The sequence below is a fragment of the Limulus polyphemus genome, unplaced genomic scaffold, assembly GCF_000517525.1.
Source record: "Limulus polyphemus unplaced genomic scaffold, Limulus_polyphemus-2.1.2 Scaffold388, whole genome shotgun sequence".
In the NCBI taxonomy this organism is placed as follows: Eukaryota; Metazoa; Arthropoda; class Merostomata; order Xiphosura; family Limulidae; genus Limulus; species Limulus polyphemus.
In genome coordinates this window covers 484673-500840 of record NW_013665998.1, presented here as the reverse complement: position 1 = coordinate 500840, position 16168 = coordinate 484673, and the positions used below count along the sequence as shown (strand labels likewise).

The following is a 16168-nucleotide window of genomic DNA, read 5'->3' as shown; positions in this document are numbered from 1 at the left end:
AATACAGTTGAAACAAAATGTGGTGCTCATAATATTCTGCAACACATGCTTACATTTGATTTTCTTGTACTTTTGCATTTTTGGAGAACTATTTTATCATCTATCAATCGAGTGCGGAAACGTCTTCAGGACCCAAAAATGAATTTTAGAAAAGCAGCTGCTGATCTTGATTCTTTGAAAGAGAAATTGATAGAATCACGTGAAACGTCCTGTCAAGAAGCACTTAAAGTGGGCAAGAATCAATGTGAAACATGGGGATTGACCATTAAAAGAAGAAAAATACGTCATAAACGAATGGCAGGTGAAAATGCAGCTGATGCTGGACTGACTGTTGAACAGGAAATTGATCGCATCATGAAGGATGTTATTGATCGCTTGATTACAGAAATAACATGAAGATTTTCTTGCTTACTAGATTTAGATTGACGGTTTGGATTTCTACTAGATGTACAAAATACTGTTTCTGGAGATTTCGAAGAGGGAAAATTGCAAGAAAAATTTTCTAACTTAGCAAAGAGCTATCCAGGTGATATTGATGGACCAGAATTGTACAGAGAAATTAAAGACTGTAGAATGTTGATAAATAAAAGAACACAGAGCGATTTTCCTGAACCAATGGTTGCAACTGATTTGCTAACACTTATAATTTCATATGGTGAAGATGTTTTTCCAAATTGAAGAATTGCATTGCAGATTTTGTTAACAATTGGGGTTTCTATTGCTAGTTATGAAGGTACTTCAGCAAGCTGAAATTAATTCTTACATACTTGAGAACCTCAGTGACTCAAGAACGACTTAGTAACTTGGCAATATTAAGTATTGAAAAAGACGTACTTAATACCTTAAATTTTGATATTTTATTTGATGCGTTTGTCGCAGCAAAAGAACGAAGAGTTCATATAATGTAACCATGAATACCAGAATGCTACCTGTACAAGATCTAGTTAAGTATATGTACAGTTTTGTAAACTAATAAAATTTGTTATTTGTAAACTTAAGTAGTATTTTATCAATCTGTTTTATAATCCATGTACACCACAAGTGACTGGCTTCTCATATAAAACATAAGTTTCAAACTAGGGATATAACAGACATTTATTCTGCATGCTTGAAAGATTACTCTAGCTAGGTGACTTTGAACAATACTGGATGACATAAATATCAAAATGATTTACAAATTATGTAAGTACACCTAGTAGGCTATACTTCATTAGTTCCAGGTTTACAGTTGTGATGTCGTGAGATGTTATATTGTGATTTTATTGTAGGCCTGTGTAAGGCGGTAATTAATTCTTGATGTTTTTGTCATTAAGTGGGTAATGAGTCACAAAACAAATAATCAAAACATTTCAGAGGTGAGGGCGCCAAAAGTGTCTTTGCCCCCGGGTGCTGAGAACGCTTGCTACGCCACTGTGGCAATGTCAAAAAGTACAGAAAAAAGGTAGGGATGAATACACAAAAACCATACAAAAATCCCTACATAATCAGCCAGTAAGTATTGGATCAATCTTACAAGCTTATGTAAGACTGTATAGAACTATTCAGTTTAAATGCTTTTATTCAAACCCGAATTAATGCAACTGACAGGAATTCAACATTTAGTTGTAAATATAAGTTGTTCTTGGAAAGATTTGGCTTATGTAACCTCTGTACTTTTTGGCACTGTCACCCCTACATCATAATTAATTTTTGCTATACAATTTTATTACTTGTTTCTGCTCTTTTTTTTTAAACAATTTCACATGAGTAGGTTGATAAGTGAACATTTGTTTTATCTTTATAATTCAATAGTAATATATATATTGTTAATATCACACCAGTTTTGTCAGTTTCTTCATTGCACTTGTAGAATGACCTCAACTATTAATATTATACTATACAATTGGGTACAAAAGGTCATTGGTCATAATCTTGATTTCTTGGGACTTAATCTACAGGAATCTACAGTAAGGAAGGAACATATAAAAATGTATAGCTGTATCATCTCTATATTTATGTTTACATTATTTTTGGCACTGCCATCCCTACACCATTTTACATTTACAAAATGTTTTTATTACTTGTTTCGTGACGTTTTTCCCCTGATTGAAAGTTAGTGTACTTAAAAAGCTTAAGTACAGGGTGAAACAGGAATTACCAGCCAATAACAGATGAACATTAAGTGACTGTAACATGTAGAATACTTAGTACACTATACAATCGATGTTTTTATGGAGTTAATCCCTATATTATGCAAGAAGTGATGGAGTAAAACAAAATCAATGCACGTAATATTAGATTTTATTACTCACATTCATACAAAGAAACATCAGATTTATGTAAGAAAGCTATCTTTAACGGAGTAATGATAACATAGCTTACACTGGCATTAAGGTGTTATTTTTTTAACCTTGTACTAAGCACTACCGTGTTTAGTGATAACCTGTACCCAAATACTCTTAAAATGTTTTTCTGTCGTAATAAAGCCGTTGCGAAAACTTCACACTATTTTTTGTTTAGTGTGAAAAAAGAAAGATGAACACTTTGGTTCTTAAGCTAGTTCCCAGTTCTCCACTTTAACAACACTTTTCAATGATATTGGGAGTCTCACAAGATGTGAAACACTCGATAATGGCAATTAGATGCTCAGTTAAGGCCATAACTCAGTTTTAGAAGTTACTTGTAAACAGATTGAATGCTGCAGCCATTTCTTTCTCGGCCCATCCCTACATTCTAAGCACTACCGTACTTAGTGATAAAATACACAGGAACACAATCTTAATTATCTTGTTAATGATATCAGTTCCCGCACTTTCAAAACATGGAATTTGAAAATTTTCTGAAACAAGAGACAAGTTTTATTCATTCACGACATCTTTTTATACTAACGTATGTCTCTTTACCTTTTCATGTCAGTTGTCATGACAACATTTTCTATCAACTTTTCTCTTTAACAAGCCGTTTAGCGAAAATACTCTCTATAGTGAATATTTTTAACTCTAACTACGTTGAAATAAATGAATTCTTGGCTCGAATTATGCAAAACATATAATAGCAAGATTTAGCTTTTATCACCTGTACCAAACATTTTAACGATAATTGAATATCTTTTCGAATAACGGGTCATAATTTTTCAAGAATAGAAAAATGGATCATAAGCTCGTGTTATTTAACTAAATTTGATATGCTTAAGTGGGTTTTGAAATTTGTATATATATAATATATATGTGTGCGTGTTTGTCACAATATATAATTTGTAGGTATGTTTTAATCTAAATAAATTAAAACGACACTTGTGCAATATATATATATACAATTAAAAGGAGTACAACGTTAAAATAATTGCGTATTATTTTTTTAAAAAAAACAAGGACCAGCCTCTAAAGGCTAGATGAAAATGGTGGCGCAAGAACACTGAAACATGTAGAGTCGTTTTAAGGCTGGTCCCTGTTTTTTGATAATTTATTTATTGTGCAATTATTTGCACTCCTTTTAATTGTATATATGTTTGAATCTTTTTATTTGAGTATAGTTATCCAGGTGGAACACAAGATGGATCCAAAATAAGACTACAAGAACAATAAAAGCCTCCCCAAATGTCTCTTGATATAAAATACCTCCATGTAGTGAGAGCTAGACACTATTCTTCAATACTGACTGACACCTTCATTTAGGCGATTATAATATAATGCATTATTTTGTAAAGTTCTAGTACAGTATTTTAACCTAAGTCTATGTAAATATTGTAGCATTAAGGCCGCACATTTCGGGAGTCGGATTGTAAACCTAAGGGTCCAGGTTTTGAGACGTGAAGTTGTTGATGCTGCCATTTAGCATAATTTTGTGATATCATCGCCTAATCTTTAGCTACACTATAATTTACATAAGATAGCTCACTGCAGCCTGCTGGGCTAGCTCATTAATAGAACACTCGTCTTAAACACTGCGCGTCTGACACGATTTACAAAAACTGTCATCATAGTCTTCGAGGTACTTCATTACTGACTTACCTTGTCTCCATAAATCATAGACGAAACCCTAAGTGTCCTACAACATAATCTAATAAAAGAAATATAGAACAATAAAAATATTACATTAACTGAATTTTTCTCTCTGTGTTATAAAGAGGTTCAGCGACAGTCATGTCAAACTGAACTGCACCTATGTAGGTGTGAACACCTGATTCGTTGTCGTATTTTTTAGAAAAGTTTTCCTGGCAGTTTTTTCCTCAGTTATGGTCTGTTGAGTTTAAACTCGGAGGTAATAGTTTTGTGGAACACTTAGTTAATGTTAGTGTCCTGAGATCGCAGTAAGAGATATGTTAAAAATAGTATCATAAACTAAGCCAGCATATGCTACATCTCTTAGCACTGTGAATATCTATGACATTACCCGTATAGTATATTAATGACTTAAAAGTGTAAATTAACAGAAAATAAATATTGATACTGTGAAGATAGATAATTAAAATAAACATTAGATATTAATAAATTATAAAAGCAGTAGTCTTATTGTACTTTTAAACATAACATTCTTTATTTGGTTCCTTAGGTTTTTTCATCCGAGAAAAAGAGCGTATAATAGTGTAACAAATGGCTTTTATAAATAGCCTTCCGACTACTACCGTGTTCGTTATGTCCTGGCTGCCTGATGAGTTCTAATACCAAGCGAAACGAAAACGCATCGTCAGCAATAGAAATAGCGGATATAACGTGGTTTAAATACTATTATACACTCGTCTCCTCGTAAAAAACACAAGGTGACGAATAAATAATGTAGTGTCTAAAAATACAATACGCCTAATACTGTTGTCTTATGGCAAATATATTAACTATAATCACACTTCGCCAGCAAAAGACTGGCAATATTCCGTTGGATTTGGAGACAGGCGCTTCTATACAGTGGGGGAAAAATCAGGAAATTCAAAAATAGTCAAAATCACTGTTAATAAAAAAAGGGCCAAATTTATAGCAAACGACACATATAATGCTGCAAATGATAATGATAATACAACAGTTGTAAACACTGTAATTTTACAAGTCTGTCATAATATGGCGTAATCTCAAATCATGTCAAGCAGATATTTTATTACGCATCTTTATCCTGTAAGGGTAAGAAACTTCAAATGTCATATCTTCGTAATACGTAGGCATTTTCCCTAGCGTGAATACCGTTAGGCAAATATGAATGTTAGTGAATAATAATTTAGATTCCCACTTGTGCCCTTGTAAGGTCCGTAAAACAAGTCGATTCGGCATGAGTTGCTAATGAACAAGGAATTTCAAGTTTTCAATCATGTTAAGATTATTTATTGTTAATTACTCTAGAAACTCTTGGCTATCTAGTATTAGTTGAGATAGTGAACACTTCTTCTAAAGACCAACGTTGATTTGTAAGCAGGCAACTGAATTTTACGATTCATTTTTCACAGGCTCAATTCCATTCTTGAGCTATTTTAGTGATCTAACAAAGTGACTTGAAGTGCTTTGCTGCGGTTAAAGAACTAATATTTACCGTCAACTGTTTCATTATATTATAGCCCCTAAAGTTTCCAAACCTCCCAAAAATTCTAGTCGAAAGAGACTTTTACTTGTGTCAGTTTTTTCTTGCTGTTTTCTGGCTCTGATATTGCAATCCAAGAAGGATGGATATGATTTGTATGGTGATATTAAATTCACCAGTTTACTATTTGTAATCTATCGTAAAATAAGTGTAATTTCACAAAATTAGCGTTCAATATATATTAATGCTATATAATTACTGAAACTCTGCAAACACACACCAAAAGAACAAAATTAGCGTTGAATATATATTAATGCTATATAATTACTGAAACTCTGCAAACACACACCAAAAGAACAAAATTAGCGTTGAATATATATTAATGCTATATAATTACTGAAACTCTGCAAACACACACCAAAAGAACAAAAACAGTAACATAAATAATACTTTTAAACAAAAAATTCAATTTGCGATATGAAACAAAGAAAAAAAACACATCAGATTCCTTTAACACAGCTTCAGATTAGCAGGCTTTCAACGTTCATGACACTCGGTAATCGTATCTTTTTCCTCCACTATTTCACGTGTGGTATTTTTTTTTTTTTGAAATTCGCTTATGTAATTGTTGCAATTGTTTCTTCTTATTGACTGCAACCAGAATAATTTTTCATAGCTGATGTTTTTCTATAGATTATACGTTAAAAAATAATAGAAAGATTTGTATTTAAATACAAATTAATATAATCAAAAGTTTTCAAATACTCACAAAGTAACGATAGAATATTAAATAACTGTTCTTTAAAGTGTTAAAATAAAACACATTTCTTACCTTTACAAGTAATATTCCGCATAGTACCGTGAATGTCACCTTAGAAACCACATTGTGCTTATAACTAGCTCCTTGCATGGTCCTTGAGTTTCAAACACCTTGTGATGTTATGACCTATTCTGAAACATTTGTAGGTTATTGTCTGTTTCTCAATTTAGATTCCTCCAACGAAGTTCGCCCGGTCAGTTCCAAGAAGACCACACTAATCAACTTGTCCAAAGTAACGCTTCAATAACAAAATATAGCACATGTATTTTATGTGTTTGTCTGGCCTTGAGCTGGTACTAAAAATCCTTAGTATTGGACAGTAGCAGAACAATAAACTAGGCCTTGTTCTTCTGAAGATAATGGCTTCACCGTTTAAAATACCAACGTCAGAGTTATCTGAAGAAAATAATGTAATGATTTTAACCGGCAGAAGACAGTTGTTTCTAACAATTCGAGAAAAAGTATGCATTAAAGGGTATACTGTGAGACAAACTACCTTCATCAAGAAAGTCACATCTTCGGACGTAACCTGTATGTTACATTCATTATCTTACTGGTTTGACAATTCTTCGCAATGGTAACGAAATTAATTCAAATAAAAATAATAAACAAATATTTGACGTTAAATACAAAATAATACTGCATTACTAGCTTTTATCCTAAAGTTCTGAGTAGTAAATAGCTTAAACAAACCTGATAATATTTACAATTAACTTAGTTAATCTAGTTCAAGGCGCGGCATAGGCTTTGTGAAAATCAACTCGAAAAACCTTGTGTAAATATTTCTTAGAGTGGAATCCTAGGTTTCTTCTCACTCAACTAGCTCTGCCGAGAGTATTGAACCCCGAGTTCTAGTGTTTAAAGCCCTAGCTTACTGCTGAGCCCCCTGCTACTAGTGATTAATTCTCTAAGCCATTTTTGTCTGGAATTTCATCAGATTATGGTTCTTCACTTGTACATTGCTCAGTACACACACATACACATGCATATATATGTATACGCATGCACACACATTATATATCAATACAAACTGAGTGATGGACGACATATTTTATTAGGTGTTCTAGATTTAGATTGCTAACAACCTCAAGAAAAATAACGAAGAAACAACAATTTATACGAAACCCAGGATGGAAGTCTCATTGCTATTCACTATTTATCAGCAGTAACCCCATAACATGCGAACTACATAAAAAAAACAAAAAACAAGTCGATATAAATCCTATAAGTAACAGAAAGTCGTATTTCACTGTTAAAATATATACTGAATAAATACAATCGCAACCTAATATCACCTAAAGTAATAAACCAACCAACTAAATGTGGTTCAGTACATATTCGTAATATAATGGCTTTTTTTAAAACTATAACAGTCCTCCGGTGGGTCGGCGGTAAGTTTACGGACTTACAAAGCCAGAATCTTGGGTTCGATTCCTCGTAGTGAAAGAAGTTATTATATATATATATATGTGTGTGTGTGTGTGCTTATAGAGAGAAGGTGGAGTAAGTATCATTAAAATGATTTGAATAAGCAAATCTACAAGTCATGTGACAACTACAACCGATATAAAGTAGTGGTGGAACGGATTGTATCAGAACTACATTTTGATTTTATATAAAGTTCATAGGTAGAGTGATGGCACCTCAAATTAATTGCTTTTAGAAAACGTATATAATAGCCCTTCCCGACGTAAAATATTCATACAGATGTGTTCATATCGGGGATTTAGATTTTATAAGATGGGGATATCTTTTGTACTTAATGACATTGGTAAACTAAGGAAAAAGAATGAATTGTATACAATGTTGGGATTAAGGTTTTACGATAACTAGCTCTTTATAAGAAACAAATCAGTGAAATCATCAGGTATTAATAGAGGTTATATCAAGATAAAACTAGAGAAGCTAAGTTTTAAATAATATAAAGTTATAATGTCAGCTGCAGTTTTCCAAATTTCGAAAGATTCAAAATCGAGAGGTTTTAGTAAAAAATGTGAGATTTTGCAAAAAGTAATGAGAAATTCTTTTCTGAAAATGTTGTACTTACGAGATAACTTTGGAAACCTTCATGAATTAGCAGCATGTACCTGAGAAATGTTAAATAAATATGTTCAAAATGATTGAGATTTCCAGTGATTTACTAGTTATGATTCTCTGGTATAAAAAAAGGACAAATCAGAGAAAACATAATACTATGTGGATGTGTAGCTGTATTCTTTGGTAATGTAAACATTTATATTCTTTTTATCTTAAGTTTTATTAAATTCCTCCTATTAAGGTTTTAAGGTTTCCCGGTGGCTCAGCGGTAAGTTTGGGAGCTAGTAACGCTAAAATTGAGGTTTGATATCTACAGTTGGCATAGCGCAGATAGCCCATTGTATAGCTTTACACTTAAAAATAAACAAACTTTCTATTATATACAAAATTTACGTTTCCTATTTCTTAAGTCACTAAGTCATCAGTAATCACTTATGCCATTTTAGCAGTCACATTTTAACTCTTCCAATGTGTTTGCTGTTGTAAAATAATAGAATAATTATTTGAACTACATTGAAAAATATATTTACCATATGTAATTTAAAATAAGTAAATAAACTAACGACTAACATCATATAATAGACTGTTAATGTTATTTTTAACAACGTTTAACTTCTTCAGGATGTTTAGTCTAGCGCAGCTCAAAGGAAGTTTTGAGCTGTTTTTATATGTTTTTGAGATAGTTACTATAAAAATCAAAATAACTAAGCAGGTTAGTAACTTTTAAAATAAATGCATGATTCTATTTGTAATTCCGTAAAGTCACTTTTTAGAATGTTAAGGAAATCCATTTGTAACTCTTTTCCGAATCGAACTTTTAATTCGAATTAAAAGGACAACATATATTTGCAAAGTTTAGTATTAAAGAAAAACCACTACGATTTTTAGAAACTTGATCAATTATATTTGTTATTATTTAGCATGAAGTTCAAAACAGTTGGAGAAACTTACTTGTTTTGTGGAGATTTTTAAGTCACTTGAAATACCCGTGAACTTGAACCTGAGAAAAACAAACTAGGTAACAAGACTTCTATTTGGATCACAAACAGCACAACCTCAACGAATACGACCTTCAGAATTAGGATTTTTTTTCTCCAAAATTTTTAATTCCTGTCAGGAAATATTTTTGTCGCCTCCTTTTACTTTTTCTTGACTTTAAAACTATATTTTAACTGAATGTTTTTTTTTATCTTTAATGCTTGGGGAATTTTATGATACGACTGCGGCCAGAGCTAGGCCCAATTTTACTGCGCTATATTCAACACATGAACTTTACTTTTACCACACTACTTCTCTAGGTACCACTATTTGCTACCCTGCTACTTTCCCTCAACTTCCGGCTTACTGTCAGCCAATAAGGTATAAAGAATGAGCTACTTGCTTAGGGTGACATCTTTTGAGAAAAACAGTAAACATACATCTGTAAGAGTTTAATAAAATAACAAGAACAAGCAGACATTTTCTTTGAAATATTTTAGCAATGAATAGTTCTTTAGAAAAAAAAATTATGTTTAAATTCTAGAAAAGGGATTACACTTACACAACAGGAAATTGAATTTCTTAACCATATTAATTTCAATAATAAGCATGCATAGTAACTATTGTGGATTTCCATTAACTATTTAACTAGTTGTATTATAAGAATTCAGTTCCAATCCTACTTATTATGCAATTACTTTTTATTACAGGCATTCAGTTCTAACTCTATTAACTATATAATCAGTCTTTATTATAATCATTCAGTCTTAACGCTATTATGTTTAATAATTAAAATATTAAATATATGTAAGATATTTATTATTATCATTAATTAATGATACACATATTTTGTGTACTATGGTAATTATTTTGCACTGTTAGCTCAATATACGGATTTAAGACTAAATTAAATCTCCTAAATTGACTGAACTTCGGGAGATATTTCTGAATTTACGCCCGAAAATATTGATAATAGTAAAGGATCTCAAACTATAAATCAGTGCATTCTAATCATTAAAACCTTTGTTTTATGACATTGCATATTCCCAATTAGACTGGAATTTAACCTAGCTATATTAATTACTGAATAAATGTTTTGTATTGAGCTACGTTTACAGCATGCTTTGATGAGAAGTCATTGATAATACACAATTTAAACTTTTAGTTTGTTTGTATGTAAGCACAAAGCTGCACAATGGGCTAACTGTGCTCTGCCCACCACGGGTATCGAAACCCGGTTTCTAGCGTTGTAAGTCCGCAGATACTGTGGGGGAGGGGCTTAATTTTTAGTATAAGTGTTCAGTTCCAGTTCTACTACTATTTGATTAATTTATACTCAGTGAATTCGGCTCAGAATCTGTTAACTATATATATAATCAGCCTCTGTTACAAACATTCAATCTCAATTCTGGATATAATACCCTCGTCGACTTTAAAAAGAATGGAAATATAAAAGTTAATATACTTTCATGCCTATAGTTTATATCTTCAAAATACTACTACTAAACTTTAGTATGACAGTCAATTCTACGTTCATATAATTAGAGTTATATAGTTTTAGTATAACTCATAATTTCATTTCATAGACAATTATCTAGTACGTTTATATAACACTAAAATAGAGGATATCTCTTCTGCTACAAAAAAGACAAAGCTAAGCTTACATTTCATTTTATAACTGTGTTAAATATATTCGGCTGATCACGTGCTTATAACTTTCCAGAATTGTGAGACTGGTATTAATTTTAACGAAATATACTTTTCAAATGGCATGGTCTGATGGTTAAGACACACGACTCACACTCGGCGGATTGTTAGTTCGAATCTCGTCACCGAACATGTTCGTCCTTCCAGCCATGAGGATGTTGTAATGTGATGATCAGTCCCATTTTTCGTTAGTAAAAAGTAGCTCAGGAGTTGATGGTATTCATTTCTAAATTAGATATGGCTAGCGAAGATAACCCTCAAGTATCTTTGCGCGAAATTCAACAAAACAAACAGTTTAAATATTTATTACGAAACAATAATGTATCGTCGCTGTGCATGCATATTAAAATAATGTTTGATACATTTATACATTTTTTTTTTTATTCTTTCTCTCGCACATTTCCTGTTAATTTCTCTTGGTGGTTGTTTTTTTACAAAACGAAAAGGAAGTCCTAACTTACTTAAAATTTACGTTTTTGTCACTAGGCTGAAAAGGAACTTTCTGAGATAACGCTTATTGCATTCTAGGACATTTTTGTACCGGATTACCTAAGCTGCTAGGATTGAAGAATTAAAGGAAGACTTACATATTATACTCCTATGTACGGGACATATATGTATACATGTAAAGAAAAAACTTTTCAAAAAGGAAGTAAATGTAGGGATGGCTAAATCAGTCCTTCAAAAACAATGCAAACTTGCATCATCCCTACATAATAGCACAGACACACAGTGTAGTAGAATGTTAACAGGCAAAAATAGGATAAATTAAACTCAGTTGTGATTGAATACTTATATAGATTGCTACATGTTAATTCTTGCCTGTGCTATTATGTAGGAATGATGCAAATGCCATATCCACAATCTTGTTTGCATCGTTTTTGAAGGACTGATATTAGCCATCCCTACTTTTACTACCTTCCTTTGAAAAGGTTTTTCTTTACTTGTTTTTTTAACGTAGTATTTCAACAGACATAAGAAGGTTGTATTTATAACCAAGTTCTAACTACATTGAGGTTCAAACTGTAATATTTATTGTTTATCCATTATTGGCTGGTAATTTCTGTTTCATCTTGTACTTAACTTTTTAATTAATTAAAGGAACACCAAATTTCTGTTAAACAGCTAACTTCAAGGGGTAACGATAACATTGTTTACACTAGAATTATTATCTATTTTTAATTATTACTAGTTAATAATACTATAAGAGTGGATATTCCGTTTGAAACTATGTCACCTCAGTGAAATTGGTTAACACTATTGTTTTGGTCTTGAGTTATCATGTAATACAAAAAAGAAGTAGAAAAAGAACAAGAAATTCAAACTTTTTGCTATGATAGTTGGCGTCCCGATATGCAATAATTTATTTTCTTTTTTGTATGCTCATAAATGTTAACATATACAGGAGTTGAGTACGTTATATTAAAACGATTTTGAAACCGTTGCATTCTACATTGCTACTTCCAGTCATACTTGATCTGATGACGTTGCATTTGACGCCCTGCAGCGTAGTTTCCGTGTCAAAAGCTCCGTCGTAAGGCTGTAATATCCAAAAGCCCAGCGTTATATTCTTTCCACACTCCATATGATGTACGAGAACGGTTTCCTAGCGCCCATTTCAACAGTCCGATCGCACAGAAAAACATTATATGACGGGTATACTGTCATATGAAATATATTAATGCAGGTTTCATTCTATAGTTGCTTGAGGTATGCGACGTTTCAACGGATGTGTCGTAAAATCAATTTGCGTACACGTGACTTGTTTCACATTTCCAGATAGAGAACCTTCTTTATTATGTTGTTTGGGGTACGTGGACAGCTTTTACTACTGATCTTGTAGTATCTTGTAGCTTAATACAGCTGGGATACACCTTGTTGTAAGACTCTTTATAGATTGTCCTGGTGCCCCATGTTAATCCATACACACTTGTTTAATATTGCTATTAAGAACTTAAGTACAAGAGATATCCTTGTCTTATAGCTTCTAAATCCCCGGCCTGAACACATCTTTATAGCATGCATGTATGAATATTCTGTGTCGGAGAGCCCCTAACCACTCACCCCAGTGGCTCAGCGATAAATCTGAAGGTTCACACGTCTAAAAATTGGGTTTCGATACTCGTGGTGGGCACAGCACAAATAGCCAATTGTGTAGCTTTGCGCTTGGCAACAAACGAACAAGAGCATCGGAAAAGCTTATACACACCATTCCCAAAAGTGATCATTTTTGGTGACATCACAATACCTACGTAGTGCCAAATAATGTCAAATGTAGTTCTGATTCAAATCATTCCACCGCGAGTTCATATCGGCTGTGGTTTTCACGTAGCTTCAAAATCATTTTAATATAATGTACTCATCCCTCTGTATTTCATTAATTATTTATGAATAGTATAACGTGTTAGGGTATCGTTAATGTATTGTGAGTAGTAATCTTTGTACGTAAGATGCTATATAAAATGTGATACTTCAGTGTTATTTCAAATGGATAAGTTCTTAGTTCGTTATCATATTCTTTATTCTGAAAAAAAAACATATTTGTAAGTGTGACGTAATTTTATATGTACTATAATTTTTGAAGTTATTCCAAGTTTCTGTGGATAATCATCGATTCTTTTCCCAGAACTGAAATTGTAAGCCCATTTAATTAACATGTATCTATCTCGCTTAGTCTTCCTAGCTGTTTCAACAAGGTGTGTCATTTGCTATTTCAAGCAGTCAACAGATGAGTTTGCAAATCTAATCTCGGCAAAGAGGTACTAAGCATGATCTATCAGGGTTTTGTAAAATTTAATGGCAATCTAGAGTTTGCACGTGGACACAGCTTTATTAGTGGAATCTTACACTAACTTAAGTCGCAGTGTAACGGTACGGGTATGTACAACATTTAGACATTGTTTGTAGGTATCGTGATGCTACTGAAATTTCTCACTTTCCGAAAAGGTACGCAACAACCCTTTCAGACGCAAAATATTCTTACACCCAGAAAAAACAAAAAAAAATATTCAGATCGGGATTTAGTATTACCAAGGCAGGGATATCCTCTGTACTTAAGTACTTTGAAAACAAAGAAATATTGATCAACTTGGGGCATCAGGACTATCCAGAAAGAAACTCCAGCAATGATAAACAATGAGAGGCGTCTTGTAACAAGTGAGAATTCTCAAACACGAAAGTCAGTAGCAAAAGCTGCCAAGTCCTCCAGACAACATAATCAAGAAGTATCTCCGTCTGGAAAAGCGAAACAAGTCACGTGTACTTAAGTTGCTTCGATGACATATCCATTGAAACATGTTATACTTCAAGTAACTGGTAAATAAAACGGGTATTCATGCTATTTCAAACATGACGCTAGATTTCTGCGTGGTCAGACTAGACTGTTGATACGGGCGGTGGAAAATCGTCGTTCTCATATGGCAAACAAGCAGGGAACAGTGATATGCCTCATGATGAAGTCTTTTGCAATATAAACTATGCTTCAGGGTCATTGTCAAGGTTGTCAGATAGAAGATGACCGGATGTGGCGACATGAACTGTAACGACTTGGTGAGGCTCCAAAACCTTTTTAATATGACGTAGTCAACCTCTGTAATCTGATGATAGCTAAACTACTTAATAACAATAACTCACATTATATTTAGTCTTTACTAAGTATCATGTATCAGATTTTGAGATTAATTCTTTTAGAATTGATAAATTTTCACAAACACATTGAGGAGTAAAAATTTGATTATTTGGTTAAACATAGAATAAATAACCTGTAATAACTTACTAAATGTAAGTTCTGCAATTTAATAGAACAACGTATTAAGGTTTTTTTTTCTACATGCATTCACAAAAGGTATTTATTTAAAATAACAACTATGTCTGTTCTAACTTACTTACGTAAGCTGCTCACAAAAAACCCCTCCAAGAACCGATGTAGTACTGCATAATACCGGTTACTTAAACGGTTGTTGTTTGTTATTAAGCACAAAGCTACTCACCATGGGTATCGAAACCCGGTTTCTAGCAGTATAAGTCCGCAGACATACCACTATGCCATTGAGGGGCTACTAAAGGGAGTTATTTTTTAAAAATATTCATCAACAAACTAGTAAAACATTCTATCAACTCATAGTGAAAGATTCACTTATGCTAGGATTAGTCTACAGTAATTTTTTCTTGCTCAGTTGCTAGATATTGAACTTAAATAATAATAAAAAAATGCTCTAGAAATTTGTCAGCGAAACCTTCTGTAAGCTACTTAAGTAAATATATAAACCAGATATACTTCAACATTTTCTTTCCTATATTTTGGGTTTTGTCTTCAACGATAACAACACAAATCGTATGGATTAACATACAAAACCTCTACACTGGATATGGTTTAGGTACTTCGCCATTCTAGGCAAGAGTTAAAATGTTATCCCAAGCAGAACCTTTACACTATTATCATCGCTAAATATATATATAAATATACTTAACATCACATAAACAAAATGTGGTAATTTCTAGTCAACTTGAACTTTAAACAGGCCGATATGTTCCAAAACGTGAGCACGTTTTGGTGTCAACACTCCGCGAACCATAAACCGTTGCTAGATCTTAAATTGCTGGTAGCATTCATGTTGGTTATTTTACGGCACGTAAATGGTAGTAAGGATGACATGCTTAGATAAATACATAAAAGAGACTACGGGTGAACATCTTTATTGTATATGCTCCTCAATGACTCAGCGGTAAACTTGAAGGCTTATAACCACAGAAATCGGTGTTGGACCCCCACGTAAACCTATTGTACAGCTTTGCGTTAAAGCATGTTTAAAACTTCACATATTACACAACGAAGAAGTATACTGAATTTAAATATCATGAATTTGAAAATGAAAAAGAACTAATCAATTGTATACATGGTTTTTCAATTGTATTGTTGAACAAAGTTTATAATAAAATTATGAGAATATGCAGACATCATGCATAATAACATTATTTGTTTACCTTCTCGAAGTATCCAACATCGTATCAAGCGTCTACTCTTGTACCAGGTTCGTGACGAGGTTAGTTTGTGTGACTACATGTAGTTCTAGCTGGAAATATTATATCAATTAAAATGTAATTTTTTTTGTTTTGTAATTTCGCGCAAAGCTACACGAGGGCTAT

At 32.6% G+C, this 16168-nt stretch overlaps 1 protein-coding gene across 1 annotated transcript in view; it reads right to left on the bottom strand.

The window, feature by feature from the left end:
* LOC106457894 (tyrosine-protein phosphatase 10D-like) overlaps positions 1-6358 on the bottom strand; it is a gene marked incomplete at its 5' end in the record, with an annotated part of 116982 nt that extends 110624 nt beyond the window's left edge. The window contains one exon of the mRNA XM_022383962.1: positions 6314-6358. Within this exon, the coding sequence (XP_022239670.1) occupies positions 6314-6358 (45 nt within the window). The remainder of the gene's footprint in view (positions 1-6313) is intronic.
* Between the last annotated feature and the right edge of the window lie 9810 nt (positions 6359-16168).